We start from the raw sequence: 14,622 nt of genomic DNA on the forward strand, positions 1-14,622 counted from the left end.
TATGTCTTTACCCTATTTTACTTATTCTTCATTACCCTTTTTTTTTTTTTTTTTTTTATTTTTTATTTTTTATTTTTATTTTCTGCTCTCCCATTGTGCTTATAGTTTCTCTTCTCTTTACTTTTGTTTACAACCTGCATTAACCTTCTTTTTGTGCCATCTGTTGTTGACATCAGTACACGAGTACACGTGATGAAAGCCTTCGAGGAAACCCAGAGTTCACGTTTTTTTTTTGTGTCCGTATCCTAAATCCAATCCTTACGAAAAAAAAAAAAAAAAAAACTCTTTGTCTATTGTTCCATTTCTAGCCACATGGGGCAAAAAAAAAGCAGAGGAAAGTGAACCGAATTCTCCACTTCTGTCAAGAAAATCAAGGACGACTTCCGCTCTATCCCCAATGGGCCATATAACCACAAGGCAAATGAGCTTCGCGAGCCAATCAGACTGAAGTGGCCATGGACGAAGCCGGCTATATAAATTCTAAAGCACCTCATGCTTTCATCTAAAAAAAAAAAAAAATTAATAAAGAACCCATGTTCATAGCACAACGTTTTCTGTCCATATCTAATTATGGCAGACGAACACTTATTGGACGCTAATGTCGAGAAAATTGACAGTTAGAGAATGAAAACTCATTTTTTCATTAATGGAGCTCCAAATTGATTGAATGGCACATTTAAATTGGCTTCGATAGTAATATTTTAGTAACATAGTATTTTATGTTGTTGATTTGCTGCATCAGTGTTTGTTTCGACTCGATAGTCTAATGTAAGCCCAAGGATTATTAAATAGGCCTCACTGAATCGAAAGAACAAGCTGTATGCGAAGGAGTCTCACGAACTATGGGCACTATATATTTTCAAGGCAACCTTGCCAGTAAATACCATGGATAAATATCTTAAACCGTTATTTCCAATACTTGCTGGATATAACACTTTTTTTTTTTTTTTTTTTTTTTTTTTTCAGAGAATAACTCCGAGAATTCTGTCTCTCATTTCTTTTGCATACAAATTACATTCCTTTCTCTAATTTTCTCAAAGATGGCAACGCTTCTAGCAGCAGCCCCTAGAAGAATATTGACAGCCATTGCTACATCAGGTCGTAATGACATTGGAACAAATTTGCACAATGGATGGTTAAAATCTAGATCAGTTGCAGCACCATTTGAGACTGCTTCAAAATTTACTCTCCACAATAAATTTGATCGATATTCTGCGCAGTTCTCAACGATGTCAGGTACCACAAAATATGACAAAAAAAAAACATTGGACACCTTGGCCTTTTTCTTTTTTAGAAGAGGTCGTTATTTTGAAATATATCACACCACAACGCTATGCTAGTTGTAGATAGAGAGAAAGAGAAAGAGAGAGAGTTACAGTCAGATCGAAGGAAATGCAGTCCATTGCTCTCCAACCTCCAATGATCGAGGAACATGCAACCACTTTCTTTTTTCATGCCTCGGAGCGTTGCGGGCAGAATGATAGTCTATTTTTTTATGGGGCAAAAATAAATCCAGATCATGATCATTTCTCCCAAACCTTACTCCTTTTTCTTTCGTTCCTCTTTTCAATAGGCATACAATACGCAAAGAGGGGCCGCCCTGGCCCAGGAGATGGTGTTCAAGTTAACTTTATCTTACAGGATGGAGAAGAGGTGTCAGTTCAGGCGCATGAAGGCGAAAGTCTCTTGGATGTTGCCTGGGCAAATGATATTGATGTTGAAGGCATGTATTGCTACTACATGCCTAGTGCTGTTGCTACAAAAAAGAAAAAGAAAAAAAAATATGCTGAAGTAGCTTTTTTTTGTTGTTTCTTATAGGTGCATGCGAGGCCACACTTGCTTGTTCAACATGTCACTTGATTCTGGACCCAGAGTCGTATAGCAAATTGGAAGAGCCTACAGACGAAGAGAACGACATGTTGGACCTTGCATTCGGACTGACAGATACGTAAGGATCTAGATGGCGGGATTACCTTTGTTCATCATCCTCTTTAGCTTGATATACGAAGCTTTTTTTTTTTTTTTTTTTTTTTTTTTTTTTTTTCATTTTTGGCTCGCTGACTCAAACGTACATTCATCCTTGTGAAACTAATTACTATTAATTAGATCTCGCCTTGGATGTCAAGTGCTGATGAACAAAGAGCTGGATGGTATTGTCGCCAAATTGCCAACCATGACAAGAAATGCGTGAGTATAAAATTACATGTCTCAACTTTGAGAGGGGGGGGGGGGGGTCTTGTTTTCTCTTCAAATTACTGACTCTCCATTTGTGTACTGTTAATTCATCTTGCTTAATAGATCTACATAGAATAATTACAGTATTAAAAAAAAAAAAAAAAAAAAAAAAAAAAAATGAAAAAAACGTTCGTGTACAATATTTGAGTCCAACATATTTAGTATGTTTAGTACAAAGCTCTTTTTTTTTTTTTTTTTTTTTTTTTTTTATTCCAAAGTCATCAGATTATCAAAAAGTGAGGAAAAGTTAATAGATGAAAAGAATGAAAAATAAATAATGATACATCTTTCCAAGTCAAGGCGATTTTGGTGATAACTAAAATAATAAATTGGACTGTCGTGAGAAACCTGCATTATTGGGGAGATATCATTGAGAAAGAAAAAATGTTGGTATAAGAAATACAAAGCTGAATGGTGCCAAACAGTATCGCAAAAATAAAAATTAAGGGAATAATGATGAAAATAAAATAAAACAAAGCAAAACAAAACAAAAAAAAAAAAATATAGGCTCGATCTTTAGATGAGTGGACGGCGGTTATGAGGATGCAGTTGGTCATAAAGATGCGGGTTCACTATTATAGAGAATCAAGGTCGTCAATAACTGCTAAATGTAAATCAGGTACCATTTATCAATAAAATGTAATAAGCTTTTCCAAAACTTACTCTGGAGATACAAAGACTGGGCATGACTACTATCATAGTAATCTCTGTCAGATGAAGTGGTCGAGGTATGACTGGGGGGTGTGGGCATTGGATGGACCTGTTGCTCAATTCCCAACGAGTTGACCAACGTGCCCATGCCATATAGCGTTGCTTGAGGTTGCAATACCTTGATAGGTCGGTTACTGTTACTAGTAGCACCAGGATTAACGCTGGGAAGAGCGCTGCTTGGACCCGTTGGGCCGCTATTACTGCTTGCTCCCCCCACTGGCGGTCTGTTGCCGCCATAATATGATGGAGTTTCGGTATCTCCGGTTGAAGTTGTTGGCATAGCACTCATAGCTGAAGAAACGGCCACATTTGTAACCGATGTCGCCTCTGGACGCGGGGCAATCCAACGTGGCGGGGCAATCTCATTCAATCGCGTTGGCTTCTTAGGGACTGGTGGTTTCACACTTTGACTCATGCTGGAGGAACTAGAGCTACCTGTGGATTGTGAGAGGATACGTTTAGGCGGTTTAGGTGGTGGCACGGCAGCTTTTTTTCTGGCAGCATCTACCGCCTGTGCAGTTGGCAGAGCCGGAGGCTGCGATGATGCTTGCGTGTATGCAGTTATAGAGGTCGGCGTTGCGTTTGCACCAAAAGGTCTGCCATCCATGCTTCCAAGGCCTAACAAATCACCCACGGGAGTAAGTGGCGATGAAGACTGGAAAAAGGAATGCTGTCCATAGGTCGAGAGACCATTAGTGACCCCACCTTGATGACTATTAGGCTCAAACATACCAGGGTTACTACTTGTAGTCGTAGAATTGTAAAAGGGAAATGAATTGGATGCATCATAGACTGCAGTCTGTCCGTGGCTCGTTCCAGACGCGGATGAAACTCCCGAGAACTCAAACCCCATCGAGAAGCTAGTATTAGTCATGAAACCTGGTGTCGCTACCATCCCAGAGGATCCTTGGGATTGGGATTGGGATTGGGATTGGGATTGGGATTGACGGAGCACGCGACTTGCAGACTCAAAGGAAGGGTAAGCATGGGTTTGTAAAGGTGAAAACATATCTGCGTCTTCTGTGCTATGGTGATGCTGCTGGTGTTGGTGCTGAGGATGTATCATATTGCCATTGTGTCCGTTAGGATGGTTCATTGACATTCTTTGTACAGACTCTGACGGTGAGGCAGGGGACATAACACCTGTATAACTGTAATCTGAGGTAGGTGTTGCAACAAAGGGTTGGTGTTGTTGATGTTGTTGATGTTGTTGTTGTTGTTGCTGCTGCTGTGGTGGTGCCAACAAAAAGTTATTCACCATTTCCTCCATAGACGTAATATCCTTCTCTAAACTTGGAAGCTTCGCTAAGCTAACATATCCTTTGATCAAGTCCATAGTTCGATAATACAGATTTTGCGAATTAACTGCTGATTGCGTGACCATCTGAAAGACATGAATCTCTGCTGCCTGAAGCATGTGATAAGCAAAGAGTCCACATCCAGGCCAGGGCCAGCTATAGTTTTGGAAAATGATTTCTCCAATCTGAGTGAGCATGGCTGCGGCGTGTGAACACTTGGCTATTGGCGAATTATTGTCTTTGATCTCGCCTCGATGCTTTTTGCTGCTAATGAGGGGTCGGTAGAGAAGCAGTTTGTGGCTGTAAAAGAATCGATGCAAGTAGAGGGTATAATATGAAGGCAGAGGCGTGGCGCTAGCTCCTGCTGATCCTTGGCTATTATCCATGGCGCTATTGCTGTTGCTGCTGTCGACATAGACCAAATGAGCTGGAAGATTAGAAATCCAGTTGCTTAATGATAACTCAATTGCATCCATATCTGACCCTCTGATAGCACGTGCTAAGACACGTTCGTTCGTAATTGTCCTGTAGAAAATACAGATGCGGCGATAGATCTGCACAAGCTCCAGATGATGGTACCAAAATATCAATGTTGCACCTTGTACAGTATCTGGCATGAGACTGGCTTCTTGAATGAGCTTAGGCATGTCTAGCGTTGTATTTGCAATGCAGTAGTCCTGACCCAGCAAACTACTCGTAAGACCATCTAAGAAGAAACATCCGAGCCAAGCTAGTCGATTTTCTTGATGGATCACCATCCTTTTCTCTTGTGGTAGCCTGTTCTGCGGGCTGTTATGGTCGCAAGACTGGCCTCCTGTACCTCCATCCTGCTGGCGTGCGTTCATTAACATAGAAGAGAGGTGAGATGGTGTGTTGCCGGTACAAGATCGGCCGTAGAGACAATTTATTGAAGGGCTGTTGCTGATGCTGGGGGACTCTGTTTCACTCAGGTTCTTGAGAAGGGCGCGTGGCAGACCCATGTCCTGAGCCATTCTTGTCGCCAAACTGACATACATTCGAATCCGGAAAAAGTGACCAGAACGCTTCTCCTTTGTCTGATAATATGCAAGGAGCAATAGGCCTTGAACTGTGCTAAGTCTTGGAACATCCATGTAAGTGTCTAGCAATGTACGTGCATGATCATATAAAGCATGATGGCTCTCAAGACCTGATAGCTCAGGGATTTCCTGGAGCTCAAAATCTGTAGCATGACGTGCTGCCACTGCACATATGGCCATCAGTAGGAAAGGTGGTACACGATACTTTCCACCTTGACAAAGTGTCAGGAAACTAGACTTGTGGATCACAGGCAAGAATGTATGGACGCTGTTGAAATATATTTCCAAGAGCGCGCCAATGGCCTTTGAAGTCAATAAAGTATGAGGCAAAGTATAAGGCTGTGGACGACTGACCGACTCCCAATCCACAGAAGTCATATCAGGGAGATTGGTAGAAGGTGATGAACCGTAAATGCGTAAGTCGTTGTACGAGTGCTCCTTCTGGTCAAGCACTTTCGGGATATACTGTGCTGCTCCATCGCGCTCTACTTTGAGATTGCCCATCAACAAGCTCAAAACTTGCATTGAGTCATCTATAGCAAGGTTTCCATCATCATTTTCAGAGTCGGGTCCAGTCAAGTTGGGAGTACTAATGGTTGCTCCAGAGAATTGTTTTGTGAGGGAAAGGGAATGAGAGTGTCGCGAGTCAGCACTGTTGTGGTTGCTGTTGCTACTATGGTGATGTGATGGTTTGGATGGGGGCGTTGCAGGGATAGAAGATGGGGTATATGGAGAGGTGGGGTCACCATCATCTGGTATGAGATCACCATGGTCGTTGCCGTCCATGGGCATGGGCACAGAGCCTTTACCCCAGCCACGCGAGAGCAGACCTTGTAAATGTGATTCCACGCTCTTTAGCCGATTCTCAAGCGTTTCCACATACTCTTGGTTGGCAGGCTTGGTAGCCACAGGGTAAACACACTCGGTGCGGAACTTTTCGCAGTGGGCGCAGGGAACCTGACCATCACACTTGATCTTTTTGTGGCGACAGTTGACACAGGCTGTAGAGATTCGGATTCGCTTTGCGGGCTTTTTAGGTGGGGCCTTGGGAGGACCCGGTGTGGACGTAGTAATAGATGACTCTTGTGTTAGGTTGGACCTGAGGGATAACAAGACAAATGGAGACGACGTTAGTCTCTGTAGGACAAACAATCGAAGGGAAACACGTGCACGAAAGTGAATCCATTATCACTAAAATGGCCCAGTTGTCGGGCCAAAAGTTGCGTGTGTGTATTTGGGGGACATTGTGACTGAACAGGCTATCGCCATCCAACCTGAAAGGCACTAGGTAAACAGCCTCCGAGAAAAAACAACAGAAAATTGAGCATCATAAGCTGGCCGAAGAATAACATGAGGAATGGTGTAAATCGGGTCCGTTTAAAAAAAAGGAGTGAATTTGGGCGTATGATGTGATTTTGTACTCTGTTGTCTCTGTTGTTGCAGTGGGCGTAATTAGAAGAGAAGATATCAGAGTAGGATACACGCCATGAAAGCGCAATTATACCGCTTACCAAAAGGTCTTCGCCTGTAAATGACTGTTATTATCATGCATATCCCCTTGCTGTCAAGGTAGCCGAAGAGGGGGGACAGAGTGTAGGTAGCGCTGAGGGCGTTATTTTCGTTGACAGTGAATAGGGACAATATTCCAGCCGGATGAGGCAAGTGAGTAAAGGCTCTTACTAACTGGGTTTATAGATTGTAATAAGACAGGGAGGTATCCACGGTATATGAAAATTAGGAATTAGGACAGAAGCAGGTTTGTGAGGAGTACTAAAAACAAAAAAAGTGTGGGAATGGGCGGTGCTAATGGTTGGTTCGACCGTGCACAAGGGCAGGAAAAAGGGGGAGGACGAGGCAAAGCTGAGCAAATGCGCAGAGACAAAGAATCTAGGGGAATACAATTGAAAGTCGCTCAACGGCCAAGTGATAACAGGATCTGAGTATCTGAAGATCTTAGTATCGGGATGAGAGGGTAGTGGATGTGTGCAATATAGGAGAGGGTTTCGAATATGTGGAAGATGAAATGAATTAGAACACAGGAGATAGAAAGTGAACCTTAGTAAGAAAGCAGGAGTATATAATAAATTTTTTTTTCTTTTTTTTTTTTTTTTCAAATGAAAAACAATATGAATGTCAAAAAGAATGTTAATGCCAATGAGAATGATGGGATGAGGATGATGTAGAAAATGATTAGCAATTGGCAATCGGCAATTAGTCAACTTTACAAAAAAAAAAAAAAGGAAAGAGAGAAAAAAGAGTAAAGAGGGTCCAGCACACAAGAGGTTTTTCCTCTTTGATGTGCGGAGTCATAGATGACGAGACGGAAGAGCAAGCACAATTTGCCCCCCGCACCCTTGTCTCTGTTTTGGTCTTGTTATTTTTCCATCTGCTGGATGGATGCAGTAGGCTGGACAGACCAAGACAGACTACAAAAACCATCCACAAATATTTATATCCATACAATATCAAGTGTGCCCTTCTCTCTTGCATTGAACATGTACTCTTTTGTGTGTACAATGCCAGATACAACAAACAAAATGTAACAACACAACACATGCACATCTCTTTTTCTCTCTCTCATGTTGAGAAAGAAAGTGTCAATACAAAACTGCAAATGATAGGATCAGGGCCAGAACCATCTGCAAGGAGTCCCATGCATTTGTCATTCCATGGACTGGAGTGAAATTTATAGACATGGATTGGAGGAAATGGAGAGATGATCAGAATTGACCCAGAGAGGAAAGGGAAATTACTGAACGCTGTAAAATTTTCAAAAATAGCTTCAATATCGAACTTTATGAGGCCCTGTGATGAGGATGACGATGGATAATCAATTACACCAAAATATTAGTTATATTTTTGTGCAGTTCAAGTTTGATTTTTTATTCTACCCCACATCCTTGAAATCGGATGTTGGAGTTCCATTTTGTATTAAGGAATATCAGAAATGTGAATATTGCATACTCATTAATATATCGGCGTTGAGCTCGCGCGCGATGGCTTCTTTTGATCCATACCATTCTCGTCTTAGAGACTTTGCTGTCCAAACTCAGTAGGGCTCACTATATTAAATTAATGGCATCAGTACATTTATATAAATGCTAATCGTTTTTTCCTTACAGCACTTCGTATATAAAATTCATTATAGCACACACTCGTTTCTCACGTTTTTTCAGCCCATCTCTTGCTATCTACTTCCAAGCTTCTCTGTCTTTTTTTTTTTTTTTTTTTTTTGAGAGCCTTGTTTGGTCAAATACTCATTTTTAGTGCTAATGCAAATGCAACACTGAGATGTTGATGTGACAAATGCGTAAATAAACAAAAAGCCTGAAGGAATCAAGGCAAAAAAAGGAAACAGTGTTTAATAATAAACATCGATTGCAAACATTTTATTAAAGGTTATAGGCACATCCAGTCATCCAGCTGTGAAAAACATACTCCATCTGCTATCATATTTCTGCGCGTTCCATTGAAACAAATGAATGACATATTTTCAATCTTGAATGCAAGTATAAAAGGAATCGTATCAGCACAGCACATCCAATACTATACACATGTACATGTTCATGTATTTTTTTTTTTTTTTTTAACGCGTCAGTGACCTTTGTCTTGTTGATATTTATTTGTTTATTTAAGTTTTTTGCGACCATCCATTGGTGTCTTCATGAAGAAACTCTTGGAAAGTAAATAAATGGTCGTTTTTAAAAGAATACCTGGGTTGCGACTGACAAACGTTCATTGCAACGTCGCTTTTGCATTTGTTTTTAAAGGGCGTAAAACGATGTGACCATTGCGCAAATAATCAAGGAAACTCATGGGTCTGGGAGCGCACCTACGCTCTATATCTGGTGCTTCTTTTTTGTAAAGACCAGCCTTACTGAAGACTGAACATAAGCTTGTGGAGCCGTGTTGAGGTTTACAGCAGCTTATGGGCTCAAAGGCATCCAGAACTTGGCCCGAGAGGCCAAGACAAGCAAATCACGTATTATTCCATAGGGATCAAGGCATACACTTCTGGTTATATCAGTGAAAGTCGGCAGGCCAAGTCTCATGGCAGCAACTATTGAAGGATGGCTATGCAGCTAAACAGAACCTTGTTGACCCATGCTTTCCTTGTTTTTCATGCCCTTCACTTTTTAGGGTCTAGACAATTATATATGCCTTTTTATTATTTCCAACTACCTCAATACCCCAACAATTTAAAAACTAGGGTGCTATAAAAATGAATAACTGCCTAACTATCACCCAAGCGCCTCGCTCATGGATGGTAATCTGCAGAATAGAGAGGGTCTTTCAACCTGTTTTTGGTGCTCTTGGCCGACAGTCCTATGTCAGACTAATTCCCAAAACCAAACTCAAGTATGGCCTTATTAGGACCAGGGAACTGTCAGTATTTGAAGGCGTCGCAGAAGAACAAGAAACTTTCACATCAGGCTGGACGTGATCCATGGCAAGAAAACCTTCCAGTCATTTGAAGATGCAATTCATATTTTGGGCCAAGGCTTCCAGGTTCTTAATTATTTTTATCGCAGTGTAAGATTAAGTGTTGAGTCTCTCTCTCTCTCTTTTTTATTTTTTTTATTTTTCCAATTTGCATTTTAAATCATACCGTGGGTAGTCCCTATCCTGATATTCCAATGTCTGGTATGTAGAAAGCTGTTATCCACTTTGATTGAACAAAAATATCCCAAAGCTTAAAACTCCTCTAAACACATTGCTACAGATCTCAAAAAATCGCTGAGAAGTTACTTGGCTCTACTGAGCGATAGGCGCATTTGATTAATGAGGCTTGAGGCCTTTTTTTCCGTGCGTGCATTTCTACTTCAATAGAGGCGCTGAGGCTTCGATTCACCATCCCCTCCACATTTGAGCTTCTGGGATTTAGAGCCTAAAGGATGGAGAGAAGTTGTGGGGACCGTTGACATCTCAGACTTAGAGGCACTATGGATTGTAGAAACACATATACGGAAACTTTTGGTGGATCGCTTGACAAAGGGTGATGGCCTAGTACTATTTCTAAGAGAGCTTTGCTTTGACAGCAAGCGCCGGCTACAAGTAGTTTATCACGATGAAAATCTCTACATTGGAATCGGGTATAAAGTAAAATTTTTTTTACAAGAATTTTGACTTCGAACCGTTTCTAAACGAGCAAAATAAAAAGAAGCATTTTTTTTAATTCCACGCTCGTTTTTTCATCTCTTCGACTTATGTTTTATTTGATTTTATTATTATTTTATTAAACCACTCTATACTTTATGAACATGTATAAGCGTGCAAGGTAATTTCTTTAGCCTTCCCTGCGCACGTAATAATCTATTGGCTCTCCAGTTCTTATTCTCTATTATCTCAAGCTGTCGTAGAAGAGGAAGAAGATGATGAAGAAGACCCTGAAGGAGACCATGGCAAAGAAATACTCTCCCATCGGCTCTTCTTGATCTCCTGCGAAGGTGGTGACGCTGAACTTCCCTGGTCAATCAGGAAAAAGCTCTCTTCTTGCTGAGGATGTCCAAGTTGATGATGTTCATGATGAAAGTCGTATGACGATTGTAATAGTGATTTTTTGTTGTCAGATGTCGTTGTTGGATCCTGGTCCTTTGAAACAGACCGGGATGGTGTGTTTGTGGTCAAGGATGACGTTGATGACGGCGGCGACGACGGCGATGTCGATGCAGACGCGTTTGATGACGAATCTTCTGGAAAGCTTCTTATCATAGGCTCATCCGCAATTTGTAATACAAACCCTCCTGTTGAATTACCAATCCCAATCTCCTGTCCTGTGTATGGGGTATGATTCCTTAAGCGTAACGAGACGTCCAAAATCTCATTCAGAGTTCGTTTGAGTATTTGGTTTTCTCGCCTAAGCTCCTCAATTTTCTGATCCGCGGCAATGGCTTGCTCTTTGATCTCCTCCCGTAGCTCTGATGTGATGATCAGTAAGTTATCGAGTGAATCATCGATATGATTTTTTCTATCTCTTGCGTTCATGCGTGTCCTGTAGTGATAAGCGCAGTATGAACGGATTAAAATCCTTAGTTGCCTGATATCTAGCCGAGTGGTCGAAAGCATTGACTCTGATGCATTGGATTAAGCAGTTACCTTGTGTTCTCTAAAATAATTAATGATCCAGCAACTCCAAAAATGATGGCTTCACCCAGAAAGTTGGCACCAATTTCCACGGCTCTGAAGAAAAAAAAAAAAAAAAAAAAGGTCGAGCAGGATGGTTTAGATATTAAGATCGATTTAACCTCGAGTCCACTTTTGAGCCACTAGTTATGGCATGGATCTCTTTAACATACCTGGCATCATTTAAGGGACGGATCGACTCGACTTTGTAACCCAGGAACTTCATCTTCAGCTGCATTTCAGTCTTATGTGAGAACTAATCATTATACAATTAGGAAACATTAAACTTAATTCGTTATCGAACTTAGAAATCTGGTATGGGCTACAATGCAGTCTAGTCAATCCATCATGCTTACAAAGTCAAGCTCCTTACCTGAGCCACACTAATACACGCATCTCTGAATCTATAAAGCCACCACCGCGAAAATAATGAAGGTATTATATGTAAACGCGTGAGAATCGTATGATTTTATCGACATTCTCTGTTGGGCGCGTTCTCTTTCCTCTTTTCCATTTTTCCTTCTCTTTAACACATCTCCGGCCGAATAGATTCAAGAGCATCGGCTTACTTTGGATGCTTGACACTGTAAGATTTTATAGAGTTGGCAATTGGTTTGGCAATCGTACGGATCGCCAGGAAACCAAGTTTAATTGCAGACATCTCGTCAAACTGCCCACTGTTGTAGCAAAGGAGTGGAGTTTCGACAACTCTTTATACTGAAAGATACTTTTCCCCCTACTATGCTGACGAAGACTTAATTAATCCACGGTGAGCCTTTTCCAATGAATGCTATTTGATTCCAAGTCTGTTCCTGTAGCTCTCACGGAGGTGCTTGCTGAATATGGGCCGTCTGTATCCCTGTATCGAGTGAGGGGTCAAATTATACCTTGCAATATCGTTTTGCCACAACAATCGGGAAATAGTGGTGAAACAAAGAGCTCGGTTTGATTTATTGATGACTCTAATTGATTGGTGGGTTTGTTGGGAAGATGGAGTGAGGAAAGAAAGAGTTATTCATTACCTTTCCATGTCAGGGCGAGTTCTGCGCAGAAGTGTATGGTGGCTTTGACATATACCCATTTGGCAATTTTTCAAAATGTTGAGCCCGATGGATGTTGACACGCGTGGGATAGTAGGCTGAGTATTTGGGTCTGCAACCTGGAACACAAACTTGAAGATTGTCCCAAGTAGATGAACGAGATTGAAGCTATTTCAAGATACGCGTGTAGATGCTTTCAGAAAACTACGTGTGAATTGGGCCCTTAGGAATTAAGGCATCACAATTGCTTTGTCGCGTGCCAATACAAATATGGCAGATCTTATGTATCACCGTGATAATATACCAAAAAAACAGCTTACATGGTCTGATTTCAACAAGAGATCGGATCTTTGATTCATGAATCCAGTATTAATTTAATATTTCTTGATATTATTGCTCAGCTCATTGTAACATCCTTTCAATACATTCAGAAGTAAACAGGGGTATATACAAATAGTACTTTTGAAAGAAGGATTTTTATTACTGAAACGGTAGACATTTAATTAAGCGGTCTCGCCCTCCTTCTTAAAGACATAAGTCAAACCGCAGCGACCGCAGTACTGACGGTCATGATGCCAGGCCATGAAAACACCAGCACCGCAGGTCTCAGAGGGGCACTCGCGGCGAAGACGGGTGATCTTGCCGTTGTTGTCAACCTGGTAGAACTTGAGAACAGCCAATTTGACCTTTCTCTTCTTGTGCTTGATCTTCTTGGGGGTAGTGTAAGTCTTTTTCTTACGCTTCTTAGCACCTCCCAAGAGGTCGATGTTAAGGTCCAAGGTGGCCATGGCAGGGATGGTGGCCAAGAGAGTCTCGGACGAGAGAGTCTTGCCAGCGAAAGAGAGGCGCTGGGCAGCGGCAGCGATACCTGTGAAAAGATCATTTTTTTATTCCCATCGAAAACCGAATGAAGGGAAATTGGATGTTTTTTTTAGCGTTCTAAAGTCGTTTCCAGATCCTTGTCCTTCACATGACATCAATTTCAAATCTCAATCCATTGAACGATTCGAGTTCATGAATCATCCAGATGTAAATCCGGTTGGTTCCTGTCACATACCCTCACGCTCCTGGATCATGGCCTTGACATTGTTAATGCTCTGACCAGCCTCAGCATTGACGGCCAAGGTCTTGCCGGTGAGTGACTTGACGAAGAACTGCATCTTGACTAAAAAAAATGTAAAAAGCGAAATTGGGGCAGTTTATATCCATTATTAGAATTGGATGCGCCAATGCATTTTTTTTTGTATTTCATTCATTCGTTAAAATCCATGCTGAAAATCTGAAATGTCCAGGATCTGTTAATGCATCTACTCGTGATGTTGAATTCCGTTTATCCATGTGTAAATCGTTTCGCATTCATCATGTCCATATAGTTGATATCGTCCTGTTGTGATAAACCAGGGTAGCGCCAGAATCTTACATGAAGAAGAAAAGGAAGGACCAGACAAATCCTGCTATCCAACGACAATAAATCAAAACAAGTTGTATGGATTGAAACCTATAGCTTACGGCAACCGAACTACTTATACGTCATTCTGCTGCCCCTTAACACTTAAATCCTGGTGAATATGTAAATACAATAAAAGTTCTGCAATTGCAAGAGAAACAGGTTCTGTTGATGGTGTCTATTTTTGGCCCTTATCGGTTGAGATTTGTTTCAACTTCTGTGGCGAAAATGTTATCACAAATATATACAAGATGAAAGGTTACCATGATTTTTCAGATCATATTGAGCGCCTGGTGATCCTACATGGTTTCACACTCGCTATTTTTGGGTGTGCTGGTTCCCACAATTCTCTAAATGCAAACTATTTTTAATGAAGCGCGATCAATTCAAATTCAGGGGTAAATCTAATCACCCCAGTGAAATTTCTTGTGTCTTGCATTCTTACACATTCGTCAAGGATCCAGAAACGATCATTTACTGCTAATCTTTATCCGGTATTGGATACAAGAAAAGAAAAAACGAGCTTCTGATCTGATTGCTCCGTGCACTCCTCTCTGTACAGGGACTGTAAGGCGGAGTATCCTGTATGTGATGCTTGCTTTTTTAAAAAAAAAATCCCGCGCTTGTATACATGCGATTGCATCGATTGCATAATCAATTCATGATATATGCATATTTTTTGCGGTTCCAAGGGCTTCGTGAGTTACATC

General features: G+C 41.2%; 4 protein-coding genes across 4 annotated transcripts; 1 reads left to right on the top strand and 3 right to left on the bottom strand.

Annotated features, from left to right (window-relative positions):
- Nucleotides 1-1,419: 1,419 nt before the first annotated feature.
- On the top strand, nucleotides 1,420-2,191 carry BCR41DRAFT_312710 (2Fe-2S ferredoxin-type domain-containing protein; the record flags this gene model as incomplete). The annotated part of the gene is made up of 3 exons (XM_022021099.1): nucleotides 1,420-1,727; nucleotides 1,796-1,948; nucleotides 2,107-2,191. 3 exons carry the CDS (start codon nucleotides 1,420-1,422, stop codon nucleotides 2,189-2,191), a joined length of 546 nt encoding a protein of 181 aa, XP_021876753.1.
- Nucleotides 2,192-2,727: 536 nt separating this feature from the next.
- Nucleotides 2,728-6,394, bottom strand: BCR41DRAFT_362287 (fungal-specific transcription factor domain-domain-containing protein). Its single transcript, XM_022025701.1, has 2 exons — nucleotides 2,899-6,394; nucleotides 2,728-2,807 (listed from the first exon to the last, which is right to left on the bottom strand). The coding sequence occupies exons 1-2, from the start codon at nucleotides 6,092-6,094 to the stop codon at nucleotides 2,752-2,754; spliced, it is 3,252 nt and encodes a 1,083-aa protein (XP_021876754.1). The 5' UTR covers nucleotides 6,095-6,394; the 3' UTR covers nucleotides 2,728-2,751.
- A 4,149-nt stretch (nucleotides 6,395-10,543) lies between these two features.
- On the bottom strand, nucleotides 10,544-12,426 carry BCR41DRAFT_362290 (optic atrophy 3 protein-domain-containing protein). The gene is made up of 5 exons (XM_022025702.1): nucleotides 11,995-12,426; nucleotides 11,799-11,829; nucleotides 11,599-11,681; nucleotides 11,399-11,482; nucleotides 10,544-11,294 (listed from the first exon to the last, which is right to left on the bottom strand). Exons 1-5 carry the CDS (start codon nucleotides 12,084-12,086, stop codon nucleotides 10,649-10,651), a joined length of 936 nt encoding a protein of 311 aa, XP_021876755.1. The 5' UTR covers nucleotides 12,087-12,426; the 3' UTR covers nucleotides 10,544-10,648.
- Nucleotides 12,427-12,859: 433 nt separating this feature from the next.
- BCR41DRAFT_191832 (ribosomal protein S27a-domain-containing protein) lies at nucleotides 12,860-14,066 on the bottom strand. The gene is made up of 2 exons (XM_022019824.1): nucleotides 13,523-14,066; nucleotides 12,860-13,333 (listed from the first exon to the last, which is right to left on the bottom strand). The coding sequence occupies exons 1-2, from the start codon at nucleotides 13,623-13,625 to the stop codon at nucleotides 12,969-12,971; spliced, it is 468 nt and encodes a 155-aa protein (XP_021876756.1). The 5' UTR covers nucleotides 13,626-14,066; the 3' UTR covers nucleotides 12,860-12,968.
- Nucleotides 14,067-14,622: the final 556 nt, after the last annotated feature.

This window comes from Lobosporangium transversale, assembly GCF_002105155.1.
Source record: "Lobosporangium transversale strain NRRL 3116 chromosome Unknown BCR41scaffold_54, whole genome shotgun sequence".
Classification (NCBI taxonomy): domain Eukaryota; kingdom Fungi; phylum Mortierellomycota; class Mortierellomycetes; order Mortierellales; family Mortierellaceae; genus Lobosporangium; species Lobosporangium transversale.